We start from the raw sequence: 16,248 nt of genomic DNA on the forward strand, positions 1-16,248 counted from the left end.
CCTACAAAAAGGATAAAGATGATATAAATGGATAAAACATGAAGAAAATAAACAAACGATTTTATATATTGATTATTTGGGTCCTTTAAGCCCTCCTGGGAATTTTATACGCATTAGGTATATTTATAATGCTATGCCAATCAACCTAGCCTTTATATACTATAAAATATTATGATTTCGTATTCATTCTGTGATATTAAACCATGTCTAGTCACAAAAACGATTATTGCAACTGGTGTTATGGAGTAAAATAAAAATATGCAAGTAAATCTCCATTTTGTAAACCGGTTCAAACCTGCAAAACTATGACACACATACAACTGTAAGTAATAACTTATTGCACAGACCAATGATTTTGATCGTTATTCGTCATAGGTTTTCATCGTAATTATTACAATAAGTCACTTTTTTTTATTGTGGGGAGAGCTTTTACTGGTAATTATGAATTTAGAGTGAAAGTATCCCAGTAAATCTCTTTTTGTAAACAGGCCTAAACATGCAAAACATTAATTATAGGTTTTTTAACGTTACTATTACAATAAGTAAGTTTGTTTATCATGGGCAGAATCTTTAATGGTATATTTCAAACAATACAATGCAATATCGCCCATCCCTAAATGAGAAAGAATCAATCAAAATTCATACGGCAGTTGGTAGCACTTCTCCATGTTCCCAGGTTGATCTGAGCATCCTGACAAGCGGATGCATAAGCCTGCAGGGAGTTACACAGGGCAGAACGGTTTCCCTCCCTTACACACATGTTGTAGAGGCAGTTCCTGAAGAAAGGAGATGGATTAACCGCTGTGTGGCAAGCCAGGAATGAGCTGTTTCCTGGGTCGTTGATGTTCCCACACAGCCATGGGCTCTGATATTGTCGTAAATCTGTACACATACGATACAAGTCCTCACAATCTCCATTGCATGTCAAATCATCTGCAATAGCTCTCCAGCTTTCAATAAACTGGTCTGCTGAATCGGCCTGCCTTCCACTGGGTAGCCGGAGGTCATCGATTGGATCTCCATTGAAAAAGCCACACAGACCACAGGTGGTGTTGTAAAAGAGAGTGGAGAGAGTGATGTTTAGTAGGCCTTGACGTGAGTATCGGGTGCGGACCAAACCACTCCACTCAATCACTGTGGTATTACCAGAGGATCGGTAGATCATGAGAGGCTCCACTGGATGGACGTAAGGAACAATTGCTGGTTCACCATTGACCTAGAAGAGGGGTATGACATCATCAGGACAAATCATACAATCACATTTCTTGTTTTGAGCAATAAATTGAGTGTATTAAAGAGATAGTTCACCAGGAAATCATTTACACTCCATAAACTTCTTGAGAAGAAAGAAACTTGTGAAGGTTTAAAACCACTTGAGGGTGATTAAATTGTGAGTAAATGTTTATTTTTGGGTAAACTATCCCTTTAAGGAGTAATTGTAGGAATAATTAAATTTCTATAGTCAGTTGTTATTCACAAGCCTGGAAACAGTTTTTTCTTCTTCAAATTAGAAGTTATGAAAGTAACCACAAACCTTGATCAAGTCGAAATCTGAGCCGCCTATCTGTGCTTCCAAATGTCCAACCCTAACCACCACTGGCCGTAACCACGTAGGGCCTTTATTCACCAACTTCCTTCCAATCTTCACCTCCACTGATGTTACATTTGCAGGCAAGCGTCCCAAAGTTTTGACCAGGTAGAATGAGCTCTCATCAGGAAACGGCATCGTAGACCCATCAAATGTGGCCAGTATTTGTGATTGGGACAATGAGCATATTGCCTCACGACGAGGGTAACACCCGAGCAACCCAACTTCTGCTGCACATACCTCGCCTTCGCCACAAGAGTCATTGAAGCATTTTACTTCACCCTCCGGGCCACATACACAACGCTGGGAGCAGTCTTCACCCACCTCACCCCCTTCCCCTGCCCAGAAGGTCTCATTTAGGGCATAATACAGGCCGTCACGTTCACACCCGCACTCATAGCGACGGACACATCGGCTGCCACTCAGCACAAAACCCTGGTCACACTGGCAGCCCTCGGTACATGGATGAGTACAATAGAGATGAGATGTTAAGTCAGAGCAGGAGGCAGGACATGCACTTGTGCAGACTTGATAGTGGCTGTTCTCAGGGCATGTCAGTGCTAAGAGTCAGTAGCAAATGGAAAAATGGAAGTTCAGTGGAAAAGAGAGCACAGAAAAGACATAATAAATACTTAAGTGCGTCTCAATCAGCTCCCTACACTTTAAAAAAATGCAGGGTTCCACACAATTCATTCAGGCTGTCCCAACACAGATTAAGTTAACCTAACAAATTTAAGTGGATTGAACAAAAAACAATTAAGTTGTCCCAAAAAATCTGAAGAGATGTGTTGTCTCAGCTCATTTTAAATAAGTATTTTTTATTTTTTAAGTGTAGTTCCTGAGGTTATGGATCATTAGGCCATGCACACAAATCTGGGCCCTAGTAAGGACAGTGATTAGCTTGGTTCAACACACATTGGAACACTGAGTGTGACCAGAGAAAATTATATTTTGTGGACTTCCCTTAAGGAAACATATGCTGTGTCCGAAATTTCATACTTGCATACTATATAGCAGGGGTTACCAAGCCTGTTTCTGGAGGACTACCTTCCGGCAGAATTCAGATCCAACCCTGATCAAACACACGTCAAGCAATTAATAGGATCCGAAGCAGCACTTGATCATTACAGACAGGTGTGTTTGGTCAGGGTTGCAAATGAAATCTGCAGGAAGGCAGCTCTCCAGGAAAAGGATTGGTGACCCCTGCTATATGGTTTGATAAAAGTTGCATACTCGCATACTATATAGCAGCAGTCACCAACGCTGTTTCCGGAGGGCTACCTTCCTGCAGAATTCAGATCCAACCCTGATCAAACATACCTAAACCAATAAATAGGACCCTGAAGCAGCACTTGATCATTACTGACAGGTGTGTTTGGTCAGGGTTGCAACTGAAATCTGCAGGAAGGTAGCTCTCTAAGAACAGGATTGGCGACCCCTGCTTTATAGTATTTTAAAAATTGCATACTTGGATACTATATAGCAGGTGTCACCAACCCTGTTCCTGGGGTGCTAACTTCCTGCAGAATTTAGCCCCAACCCAGATCAATCACACCTGGACCAATTAATAAGACCTGAAGCAGCACTTGATCATTACAGACAGGTGTGTTTGGTCAGGGTTGCAACTGAAATCTGCAGGAAGGTAGCTCTCTAAGAACAGGATTGTTAACCCCTGTTTTATAGTATGTTAAAAATTGCATACTTGGATACTGTATAGCAGGTGTCACCAACCCTGTTCCTGGGGTGCTAACTTCCTGCAGAATTTAGCCCCAACCCAGATCAATCACACCTGGACCAATTAATAAGACCTGAAGCAGCACTTGATCATTACAGACAGGTGTGTTTGGTCAGGGTTGCAACTGAAATCTGCAGGAAGGTAGCTCTCCAAAAACAGGATTGGTGACCCCTGCTATATGGTTTGTTAAAATTGCATACTATATACGCATGCAATGGATGCTATGCTATCCCATGCCACAAGAGAGAATTCATGAATGGGAGTGAAGCATCGTAACTGACACGGGTAGGTCATGTTTCGGATGCAGCCATAGTGTGCATTGATGCTCCCTGATTTTCACAGTGTACTGTGGGATTTTTCAGTGCACAGACGTTTCATTTACTGGAAAAGTTTTGTGATTGAGATGGCACTTGACTACTGAACAAGAGAGCCAGTTGAGATGCACTCTTAGTTTAACCCTTCTAAAAGCCCTCTCTACTGATGTTAAATTAAGGTCACACCTGATATCACTCACCACAGAACGAGCGTGATCTCCAGGGCCGTATGGTTACTCCCAGAGCCTGGCATGCAAGGGCATATGCCTGGATAGCTTGGCACAGGGTGGTGATGTTATCACGATTGCTGCACATATCATAAACACAGCTGTACACAAATGCTGTTGGGTCTACCACAGCCCTGCAGTCTCTGAATGGCCCATCAGTCTTATTGATCAGCCCACAGTAGTCTGATCGAAAATAAAATGCTTCAGCTGCCGGTTCACACATGCTACAGTTCTGGGCACAGCCATCTGTACAACGAAAATCTGTGTCCTCAGCTCGCCAGCTACCACCCAGTTCCACTACGCTCTCTGCCAGAGAGCCATCTGGCAACACGGGGTCATCGGCAGGGTCATCGTTGTAGTTACCACATAGGCCGCAAGTGTTGTTGAAATAAGAGCTGGGGAGGGAGATGGAGGCGTAGTGCAATCCGTCATAGGTCACCAAGAGACCAAAGTCTGTTTCCAAAGCGACAGCAACGCCAGATTGGTATACCTTGACAGCGCCTAGCTGAAGTTGAACAGGGAGAGTCTTTATCAGGCCATCCACCTGGAACAACAGAAACACAAAGTGAAAGACATTGAGAAAGGTTATATCGCCTGTCTCCTGTAGAAACAATTGAATCTTCTAAGCTGCTATTCATACTGATTGCACAGTTTAGTGGGAGGAGTAGCTTCGGATTTTAAAACATGAAGAGAGCCGACCTGCACAGTTCCCAGAGTTCCTTTGGGTAGTGTAACACGGTGATTGTACACCTCTACTGTCACGTCCCGCAGCCAGGACACCGTGGGCACACCACGGTTCTCGTTCTTGGCCTCCACACTGAAAAAGGGCAAACCAGGCATTTCCCAGCATGGGCGAGCCAACAGGTATGAGCAAGTACCCTGGATAAGAGATCAAGGAGATTGCATGGTATTGATAAATGATTGATCCTTGCATAGCTGAAGTTATTTTAATACCAGATGCACTTCATGCATTGTAATCTGCCAAGTTTAGTTGCAATTTTGTCCATCTAAAAATAGGACAGGATTTGAACCTGGTTTCCTTTGCATAATAAAACATCTGTATATACATATTGTATTCTCACAGAACTGAGATTCAATGTGAAGTGTAAAGTTTAAAGATATTTAAAGATATTTAAAGATATCTTAACATTTATTCCAGTTAATTAAAATGGGACTCTACTAACGTCCAGTTTAGATGATCTTTAATGTCGGTTGTGAAGGAAGAAGATTATACAATTAGATGAAATCTTGACGTGTCATGAGTACTAAATAGGTAAGACTACACGTTGCATCGCATGAAGACTAAGACACACATTCAGTCACCAAGACGCCGCATAACTTATAAATGGCTCTGTGATTGTCTGATTTGTTAGTTTACATGGTAATTACTCACTCACTAGGCTGCAGAAGTGCCTCGGCTATTGATAACCAATAATTTATCTTTTAATTCTGTCATGGCAGAGATGACATACACATACCGTTAATATAATATAATATCACAAAGCTTACTTTCATTTCATGGAAGCAGTCCTTTTGCTTTCATTTTCCCATATAAAAAGCATTGCTTGTCGTACACTATGAGACACTACACGGGAAGCAACGATTGCGTCCCGACACCAGGCCGAAATCAGGAAAATTTGAATGACGATTAATTCTATAACTCACCTGAAAGTGATAGAGAAACCCATCAAAGGTGTGGTAGTGAGGGTCTCCAAACACCACACAGGTGCTGGTGCGTGTAGGCTGACAGTAGTAAGCCCCCTCCACCTGTTCACAGGTCTCCAACTGACCACATGGTGTTTCGTGGCAGATGACCTCATTATCCAGATCAAGACACCTACATCGTTGAGTACACTGGTCTGACAGCCAGAAAATCTCTCCACGTCTGTAAAATCGGCCTAAAACATTTAAGAATATCACAGACACATTGAGGGAAATGGAGATATGAGGTAAAAACATTAAACATTTTATGAGTAGATGTATATAAAAAGTCATAATATAATTCTCTCAAACTATTAATATATGCAGTTTGTACCAATGTAGCTGCAGCCATTTGCTGGGTCTATTTGGTCAGCATCAATGCGGAAGAACCACCTTCCAGGAACATTGACATTAGTGGTCTGTTCAATGTTGACCACTTCGTTTGAACGAGAGCCTGGAAGGTTGAAGAAATGGCTGACATCCCCACCATTGAACCCTGCCTAGAAAGTGCAGTTATAGGAGAGAAAGATGTAATCTCATGATGTTGTGTGATTTTACAGGGTGGAAATGTACCTTACACAAAGATCCAAAAGAAAAGTCTGATTTTTCAGATTACCTGTGCTGTAGTTCCCCCCAGGCCTGTAAGAGGGTCCCCTCCACTTGCTGTGCCGGTGCTCCAGTGAATCTCTCCATAGTTAAACATTGAAAAATAAGCATGGCCATCTGAGATCAGAACTGCCTGAAATGTATTTACCTGAAGAAAAAAAACATTAAAGATCGGTCTTTGGGGGGGTAATCTGTGCATGTATAAGCACTTTATTCAAAATCCTTTGCATATCTAGATTAAAATTCAAGCATTTTCAAGAAATTACAGCATCTGTATGAACCCTAAAACAGAAGAATATATCTCTTTTTTTCTCACTGGTGTTGTCTGGCTGCCCCCGTAAAAGGTGACTTGATTCCAGGTGGTAATGAAGACCCAGGTGGCAGTGAAGGATACCATATTCTTGAAGTATTTTCTGACGTCCTGAGTGGCCCTCTCCAGGATCTCTGTGTCTGTGCTCTCACGGTAGTACACATCTCCACGTATGCCATTATGCACATCAGCCCATAAAGGAGCAATGAAAGAACGGCTGTCACTGAGGGGGAAAGCCTCTGGAGTGAACTGACTCACCTGAATGTTGAAGGAGATTACGCCATTGTTGTTGACCTGTTGGGGAAAAAAGATTGTCACACGCTGATTGCTTAACAGACTGTGGGATTACCTAAGGGTGCAACTCAATCAGCTCCCTAGCTCCAGAGATCATGGATCAGTAGGTAGTGTACATGAATTTGGGTACTGGGAAGAGTAGAATTTATATGATTTCATTCATTCATTCAGTTTCTTTTTGGCTTTGTCCCTTTAGTAATCAGGGGTCGCCACAGTGGAATGAACTGCCAACTTATCCAGCATATGTTTTTACGCAGCAGATGCCCTTCCAGCTGCATCCATACGCAATCATTCACACACATACATTATGGACAATTTAGCCTACCCAACTCGCCTATACCACATGTTTTTGGGGGGGAAACCGGAGCACCTGGAGGAAACCCACGTGAACATAGGAAGAACAAGCAATCTCCACACAGAAACGCCAACTGACCCAATCGAGGCTGGAACCAGCAACCTTCTTGCTGTGAGGCAAATGTGCTACCCACTGCACCACCGTGCAGCCCTATATGATTTCAGTCAAATTAAAATTTACGATTTTATAGAGGAGGTATCCGCCCAAATGGCACCTTAAACCCAACCATCTTTGGGGAATGAGAAAGATGACAGATTGAAAATGTTAAAGTTTCAATTTTAAAAATGAGGCATGCCCCCAAATTCTACCCCTTAACCTAACCCTAACTGGGGAACAAGAAAGACCCCAGATCAAAAATGTATTATGTACAATCTTAAAAAGGAGGCATGCCCCCATATTCTACCCATAAACCCAACCATCATTGGGAAAGGATAAAGACCCCAGATCAAAAATGTATTACGTACAATTTTATAAAGGAGACATACCACCAAATTCTACATATAAACCCAACCATCATTGGGGAATAAGAAAGACCCCAGATCCAAAATGTATTACGAACAATTTTAAAAAGGAGGCATGCCCCCAAATTTTACCCCTAAACCCAACCATCATTGGGGAATGAGAAAGATTCTCGGTCAAAAATGTATAAGTTACAATGTTAAAAATGAGGCGTGCCCTCAGATTCTACCCATTAACCCAACCACCTTTGGGGAATGAGAAAGATCAAAATTGTAAAAGTTACCATTTTAAAAAGAAGATGTGCCCCCAAATTCTACCCCTAAACCCAACTGTCATTGAGGAATGAGAAAAACCCCAAATCAAAATTGTAAAAGTTACCATTTTAAAAAGGAGGTGCGCCCCCAAATTCTACTCCTGAACACAACCCTTATTGGGGAATGAGCAAAACCATTGTTCTTCCATATGAATGCATAATAACTGTCTGTAATAACATCTGATCCAAATAGCTCGAGCAGGCACCATATGGATTGATGATAACCTCCTACAGTACTAGCAGTTGCCTACTAGCCCCTTCTCATTTTTATGGGCTGATAACCACTGATAACAACCCATTCAGTTGAGTGATTGAATTGAAACTGAAATTTATAACCAACATTAGAACTAATATTTTTCATAAATTCATTTGACAAAGTTTTAAAAACTACATTATAGTTTAATAATGTGATTGTTTGACATATCAGCAACATTTCTACATAACATTAAACAATTATAAATGTTTGCTAGATTGTTTTTAACCTGTCTGGCTATGTTCATGTTAATCATAAATAAAAAGCAATTTCTTTTTAGAAAAATATCCCTCCTCAGTCGTTATGTTTGATGATTTGCCTCCGAGCTTCCATTAAGGGAGTATAGATAGCATTGATAGGCCCTGAAATTCACAGTGCATTTAGGAAATTAATTTTTCACTGGAAGAATTTTACAGTTGAGACAGCACTTAAAATGGCTGACTCCCTGATCAGTGCACTGAGTTCTGAACAAGGGAGCTGATTGAGATGCACCCTAAGTTCCTGAATTGAAAGTCTACAATGTTTTAATAAGATTTCCGTCGATTTTTCTCACAGTTTTCATTCTTATTTTGAACACTTACGTAAAGAGACCTATAGGGCACATTGAAGAATATAAATGGAATTAGTAGTGGGATCTCTGGTGAACTGCCATCGTCCATCTTAGGGGTTTCTAAATCCCTGTGAGCTGGTCCAAAGGGGTAAAGGGTATCCTGAGAAAAAGCTACGCAGAGGAAAAGACAAAGATATAGTGAAAAGCAGATTTACAGTAAATAACTTCAGTAAAGTGTCATAGGTTGTGAGATGTACAGTAGTCAACATTTGAAGTGGTTTCAAAATGGTCCTAGGACAAGTATGGGTGCTGTTCAATAGTTTTAGGACTACTTTAATGAATGAACTTCAGATGTTGACTACTATGGGCGTCCTGACATCTAAACATTCTTTTCATGCTGAAGATGTCACTTATACTGACTTAGAAAAGGTTTTAGGCCTTGACCTTTTAGTCTTTTACAGCATAATTACTTAATTGATTGTCTCTTTATTTAGTTTCTTGACTCTTTTTTTGTCTGTTGGTCACTATCAATGCTCTTGAGAGTGTTCATAGAGAGTAGTGAAAGACATCCCTTACCTCCGCTGGGAACGAGGGTGCTGAAGAGCTGGAGCAGAGAGACTAAAGTGCCTGTTCTGACCATCCTAAACACCTACGAAAACATTTATGCGCATAATTGACTTTAAATACTCATAGAATAAAATATAAGCAATGCAGGCTGTAGACTGTAGTGCTACCGCCCTTAAGGGGGTTCCACATCAGATGAGAACAGTGTCATATCTTTAAAATTTGAACACATTGTTTTCAATGGGTGTAGTGCACACCAGTGGTGCCAGTTGGCATCTTTCTATGGGACCCTTATGACTCTGTTGTGCCACCTAAATCGTTTTTCATTAAATATACAGTATATTTGTCCTGAAATGTTATAACATGAATTCATTTCATTTATTTTTCTCAAATGAAACACAATGCAGTATCCGGTATTAGGATAGCACAATATATTATAACATATAATGTTGAGTTTGAGTGATAGTTGACCAGGAGCCACAGTTCAGAACACATGAGATTTATGGAGTCACTGCATAATGGAGTGAAAGTTTAATGTCTGATTATTCCAATTTCGCTATACCTATATCACTGCACTTCTCATCTGGTACGCGATCACCTTTCATTAGTTATTTTAAGATGAAAGTCGGATATTTATATAAATAAACAAGTAGGCCAAGATACATTTGTCTCCAATCTTCCTTGGTTTAAAGAGCAGTCTCCCAGGTCTCCCATGGGGGCATTCTGGCTCTTTCTCCCTCTCCATGGTGGGCTTGTTCACCATGGGCTGAAAAGCTTCTATTATGTGATCGGGAACAATGTGTTGGGATCACATTCTCCAGCACTACCGTGTGAGTGGGGCTATGGTGATGCAGTTCCAGGCCTGCACAGTGCCAATGAGCCCGCAGCTGGGAGAACTTGCCTTGCTCCTCTCCATCGTCTGAAGGGTCCATTACCAAGTGTTTATGTGCTATGACTTGTTGGCATCAGAGAAAGGGCTGTGAACAGTGAGGCTAATGGGTTTAATTTAGCAGGCTTGAGTTGCCAGGGTCTTTACGGCTACCCTGAGGGGCTGAAGTTTGGGTTTCACTCCCTTTAGATTCACCCAGCCTCAGTGCGCCAAAATAAATGGACATCCTCTAGCAAATCAAGTATATCAGGTGAAGGGAATTATAAGGAAATTAAATTATTCTGATGGCGGAGGAATTTCAGTTGGAGCTACTTTGTTTCATGAGATTAATTATTTTAGGTAGACCAAAATATAACTTAGAAAGGGGATAACAAAGCAGATAGAGCAGGCAATAGTAAGTAGCACCAATTTAAATGTATACATCCAAATGGTATCCCACTCTAAATGAGTCTTAAGGGAAGATTTGCCTTAAAATAAACTGCTGAATATTTAAATGCAACCCCCAATGGAAAATACTGCTGTAGGTTTGGTGTCTGTCTGATTGATTATTCAGTATGCAACTTTTGCTGATATATTAAATTAATATATATGATTTTGTTTAATTAGGCTTAATGCAATTTGTGTCAGGAATTATGTCAATTCTTTGTAGTATCACTGGAACAATGATATCTAATTTCCCACTATAAGCCAAACAAAATCTCACAATGTCTATTAATCAACACAGTTTGATATGTAAGTCCCATTAATTTAATACGTCCTACAATGTTAGAAACTAAATTAGATAGATCTTTGAGGACATTGCTTTGCCTTAGAATATAGTTTTCAAAAAGGTACCGAATTACATTGTGTTCAGCTGTAAGACAAATAATTTAACACCTGAAATTGTTATACTTTTTAAAAACAATATAAATCAAGAGTAAATCTAAAATGTTTTTAAAATTATTCAAATAAAACAAAAACCACAAAAAAAAAAAATATATTTTCTTGATATTTGAGAAAATACAGTAGTCAGCATTTGAAGTGGTTCAAAACGTTCATTAAAATTGTCCTAAATCTACTGAACAACACCCCTTATTGTTTTAGGACAATTTTGAAAAACATATTTGATCCACTTCAAATGTTGACTACAGTATATACAAGGGGAAAAACTAATTAAAACATTGAAACACGATATCATTAAATAAAGCTAATATTAATTCAAGCTCTCTTTTAAAATACCATTTTTTCCATTGCCAAATAGGATATAAAATCGACCTTCCAACATAACCTAAATCTAGTCTCCATAGGAAAGCCTATGTCTTTTGACAATGTCCTGTATAACATCCTCTGTCATGAAACCACAGCACAGACAAAACTGGCATTTGATGAGATTCCCAAGTGAACCATGAGATGCCGTGTGAGATGCCAACAGGCAAATCCATTGCTCTCCACATCACATTACATAGACTGGCAGAGTTCATTTGGCTAACCTCTCAGAAACCGATCTCAACCAAGCTGTCTGTCTGACGACTGGCATTAATACCAATGATAGATGCTATCAAAATTACTTAGTTACCAACTGGCAGTTGAAACCGGCCTTTTACATTTTCTTGCACAATTTGTGTTACCAAAATAGAGAAGGCAGGTATAAAAGAGCACCAGAGCATCACTGACAAGGAGCAAAAGACAGCGAATTTGTCTTAAGAGAATAAAACAAAACACAAGATCTAAAGTTCAAAACCTGGAGCAAGAAATCAGCACTCACCTGCCTTCAGAGGACGGAAGTTAAGCACGTCACCTGTGCATCAGCCTCAAAGTCACATCCAAGTGGGTACCATCAACGCAGTCTCAAGAGCGGAGGGGCTCTGCTCTTGGATGCAGAAAAGGGAGGGGGATACTGCCCAGAAAAACCCTCCTAAATCCTCCACTCACACAGAGCTCTTTGCTGGTCCAGTTCCACCGGACAACCGCCAAGGACAAGAATGGCAAACACGGCCTAATCTGTGCCTCAGGGTACGCTTGATTTCAAAGAGCAAAAGTCTGGAGAAAGTGATCCCAGAATGAGAGGACAGAGGAGGAGTGAGTGTGTGGGTTTCCTGTACGGTTCTGCCGGAGGGAGACGCATCAGAGGCAGGCGCTACCTTTTGCGCCAGGGATAGTGTTAAAGTTAATCTGAGATCAGTTTTTGGGGAGGGGGGAGGATAGGAGAGGGAGTGTGGATGGAGAGGGGTTGAGACTTTCGAGAGAGAGAGAGAGAGAGAGAGAGTTAAAGAGAAAACAGGAGCAGAATGGTAAAGTGAGGGTGGATGACAGAAGGGGGGTAGAGCTATGGACCAGTGAAGGGTGTCGTTTAGTAAGAAACTTAAGGGAAATATTGAAACCAGAGCCGAAAGCACAAAGAGGATTTCTGAAGAAAATGTCAGTCCTTTGGACCAAAACCTATTCCCTAGATAGCAGCCCTCTCTTTATAGCTAGTGCACAGTCCAATGCAACTCTTTAGGGGCTCTCCATCCCACTCTAGGGGCATTTATTTACAATAGGAAACACGGCAGAAAAACATTGCTTTATTTGATTGAAAAAAAGGAGAAGAGGTTAGGTTACAACATTAACATGAATCAGCTTGGACATTCTATGTGTGCGCGTGTGTGAGCAAATCAGTGCTCCCCCTCCTGTCTTACTGGGCTCCCTGCACCAATTAAGGACAGCCTCATTTGCAACAGCTCACTCAAGCCTGGGTTAGTCTCCAAATGGGACTCATTTCCATAGATGCAGTGGCGAGATAACAACAATAAGGAGGGAAATCATTGGTGCATCCACGGTGATAGGGTCTGGGAAGGAGATGGGAGTGAGATCTGAGTCAGACTCAGCATTGTTTCTAGGAGGACAGTGGACGTAACTAGATACCAGAGGGGGGCAGGATGTGTGAAAGCCGACTGGATGGACGCAGACCCCAGATTCCCTGTGACCAATGTGGGGGTCCCAGCGGAGGGTTCTTTTACACCTTGTTGCTTTGTTGTGTAAATGCAGTCCATACTCTTAACCAAACTAGTGCACAACAGGACACAGAAAATTTGACAAAGAGTGCAATGTGGTCCCAGACTGACTGTTGGGCAGTTGAATCATCTTGTGCTGAAATGACCAGATACAGAAGAAAGAAAGAGTGAGTAAGGACAAGGAGACAGCAATCACTATCTTCTCACCATCATCTGCTTTTGCAGTTGTAATGAGCGTACTAATGGGGTTTTATCATTCTGTGTCTTGTCTTTTTTTTTAATTGTCCCTTATTGTAATTCATGTTGTCCCACAAACAGGAATGTTGGAATAGGTCAAATCAGATGAGATGATCCTGCATCCTTACAAGCAGTTTTAGTCCCACCAAGAAGAAGAGATGGCTATGAGCTTGGTAATAAGTGTTAACTGCCCTGTCTGGGCAGTGGAGTCAAGTGTCTGATAAAATGTAATCGCAAACTGTCAGCCCCATCAACCACCTGCCAACCAAACCTGGCAGATCAGAATCAGGCTGACCGAATTACCATAATGTCAGTGGGTACAACAGGGGCCTTTGGAGTCATCGAACCATTTCCGTGGGAAAGGACTCAAGCATAGAGGAGAGCACGAACACTACAGTTGCTTGCTGGTAGGTCTACCAAGGCCTGACCCTGTAAGTTGGAAAAGGTCCTGGACAAGAACCTTGCTAGGTCATCCAATATCCTAATTTTCATCCAAACCCCCTAACTACATCCAACGCCAAGCAGTTGCTTTGCCCTCATTTTCTTTCCTTTTCTCAACAATGTCAAGCCCCCTCAAGGTAACTCAAACCTTCTCAGAAAACATCTCCCCCTCCTGGCCACACAATGAGCGTCCTTCAGCTTTCCTTGCTCCATGGTGCACAGGGTAGATCAGGCTACCAGCTGCCCAGCCAGTTCTTTTTGCTCTAGCTACAGAGTGAGGTGATTAAAAAAAACTTTCTTAAAACCCCCACCTATCCAAAACACACCAAATCCCTCAGCAGCTCCCAGTGTGACCTTGCCTTTGTCGCCCACCCCTGCTTTCATGCCCTGGTAACCCCTTGTCCCTCTTCCCCTTAGATTGGCACAACTCTCAGTGTTGCCGATCCACCAGTGAACCCTGGCTACTGCTGTACTCTGGAAGGATATGCTGCCCAATAGTAAAGCCACTAAGGACATGAAAGTTTAAAGTCTTGATTGGACAGAGCTGTGGTGGAGTTTGAGAGTGTGACAGCGATGCCAGATTTGGCACGTGTAGCTTTCACCTGTAGGCGTGACGGGGACTGTCCGACACTTCAGAATGTTGTGAAACCAATTAGACATGATGCTTTTTATCGGCCAAACTGCTACAGTGATCCAGGTGGCAGGGCTTGCATGTGGCTGTCTGGCTGGAAAGACTCCAGTTGGATGCGAGAATTCGCTTAGGCTCTTGGTGAGGTCCCTGCAGTGATTTATCCCTAGTGTTAGTTTGGAAAATATACGATTGAACTACGGCAACAAAAGAGGTGCCGTTACAAGATATGCATAAAAGGCAGCAGGCAAAGTTAACCCAGATGAAATAAATACGATGGAATGTCAACATTTGTCTTGAACATGCTAAGCCTATCAAGATTAACCACGTTGGCAGTCAACTATCACTCAAGTTTTGCAGGTTTACCTGTATCTGCTGAGCCAGATGATGGGCTTTTCATCTGGGAAAAGTGTCAAGTTGACTTCTGATTAAAACAAATAGTGGAAATAAACTTTCGTTTGTTCTAAATCTTTATAAATCTCTTTCTTCTGTTGAACACAAAGTAAGATACTTTAATGATAGCTGAAAACCTGTAAACGTTGACTTCCATAGTACTTATTTTTGCTACTATTGGAGTCAATGGTTACAATTTTTCAGCTTTCTTTAAAATATCTTCCTTTCAAATTCATCTGAATAAAGAAGCTTATAAAGGTTTTTAACCACTAGAGTGTGAGTAAATCTTCAGTTTTGGGTGAAATATCCACTTAATTATCATTACGAGGACAATAAGACTGAATGAATTTCATGCAAAGCCTTGGCTGCAGTTTATTTTAAACTTTTTTTTGATCCAGTATGGCATTTTATGTAACTTCACATCATGATATAGCACACAAATAACACATTTACAACAATATTCCGTCAATAATCACATAATCATCAACACTGAATGACTATTAAGGGCACATGCCAGTGGCCCTCTTTACACTCGGAGAAACATCATTAAACAGACCCAACAATAAGTAAATATGTCAGCACCTGCTCTGTTAACAACGTTCTGGTGTTAGAGGCCAGATGTCCCTTGGGAGCAGAACAGAGAGGATCAAGTGTCATCACCACAACCAGGACACAATGAGAACAAAATATGGGCAATGAGTAACTTGTAGAGACACAGGCACTGCTGAAAGACAGGAGAAAACAGATTCAGGAAGCGAACAGACTATGCTTTACATACGAGAACCAAAGCAAACATGCAGTTCTAGCGAGATGTTGAACAGGATTATTATCCAAATGAGGACATTAGTAAGCATTATGGGGATTTCCAATTATCGGTGAAGAGTAAAATTACACAGCGAGGAGGTAAATAAATGTTTCAACAATATGGTATAATCAAAGGATTTGTGCAAAAATATGACAATCAAGCTCAAGTTCCAGTGATAGCACACAACTGAAACAGCGAGGGGACTTTTAAGCATAACAGAGTTGGATTAGAGAGCAAACGGAAACTGGGCCGATCAGTTATAAGACAATAAGGGATCATCAGTGTGACGTATGCAGTTACACTGAAACAAAGCTGTCTCAATATCGGACAACAATATCCAGTCCTATCAATAGCGCTAATATATATAACCTCTTTAGCTAATCTGAACCCCTAATGGATTCTGAGCTCCCTGTTAACACCCTCCTTTGGGATAGGGTTGCATAGGGACAGCTTGGTAACTAGAGAGGGCGTCTATACTATATCACTTTAACATTAGAGCCATTCTATTGCAAAATGGTATAGGAATGAACAGGACAAGCCCTGGAAATCCAATTCCTGAAATGTATAGACTGGTATGTGCTGAATAAGACTATAAAGACTGAATGAAAATGAAT

General features: G+C 41.2%; 1 protein-coding gene across 1 annotated transcript in view; it reads right to left on the reverse strand.

Moving 5' to 3' along the window:
• tecta (tectorin alpha) overlaps positions 1–10,201 on the reverse strand; it is a 56,319-nt gene extending 46,118 nt beyond the window's left edge. The window contains exons 1-10 of the mRNA XM_056457164.1: positions 10,171–10,201; positions 8,737–8,876; positions 6,488–6,802; positions 6,182–6,319; positions 5,900–6,065; positions 5,530–5,762; positions 4,564–4,743; positions 3,838–4,408; positions 1,535–2,148; positions 646–1,216 (exon numbers count right to left, since the gene is read on the reverse strand). Coding sequence (XP_056313139.1) covers positions 646–1,216; positions 1,535–2,148; positions 3,838–4,408; positions 4,564–4,743; positions 5,530–5,762; positions 5,900–6,065; positions 6,182–6,319; positions 6,488–6,802; positions 8,737–8,876; positions 10,171–10,201 — 2,959 coding nt within the window. The remainder of the gene's footprint in view (positions 1–645; positions 1,217–1,534; positions 2,149–3,837; positions 4,409–4,563; positions 4,744–5,529; positions 5,763–5,899; positions 6,066–6,181; positions 6,320–6,487; positions 6,803–8,736; positions 8,877–10,170) is intronic.
• Positions 10,202–16,248: the final 6,047 nt, after the last annotated feature.

The sequence above is a fragment of the Danio aesculapii genome, chromosome 5 (assembly GCF_903798145.1).
Source record: "Danio aesculapii chromosome 5, fDanAes4.1, whole genome shotgun sequence".
NCBI lineage: Eukaryota > Metazoa > Chordata > Actinopteri > Cypriniformes > Danionidae > Danio > Danio aesculapii.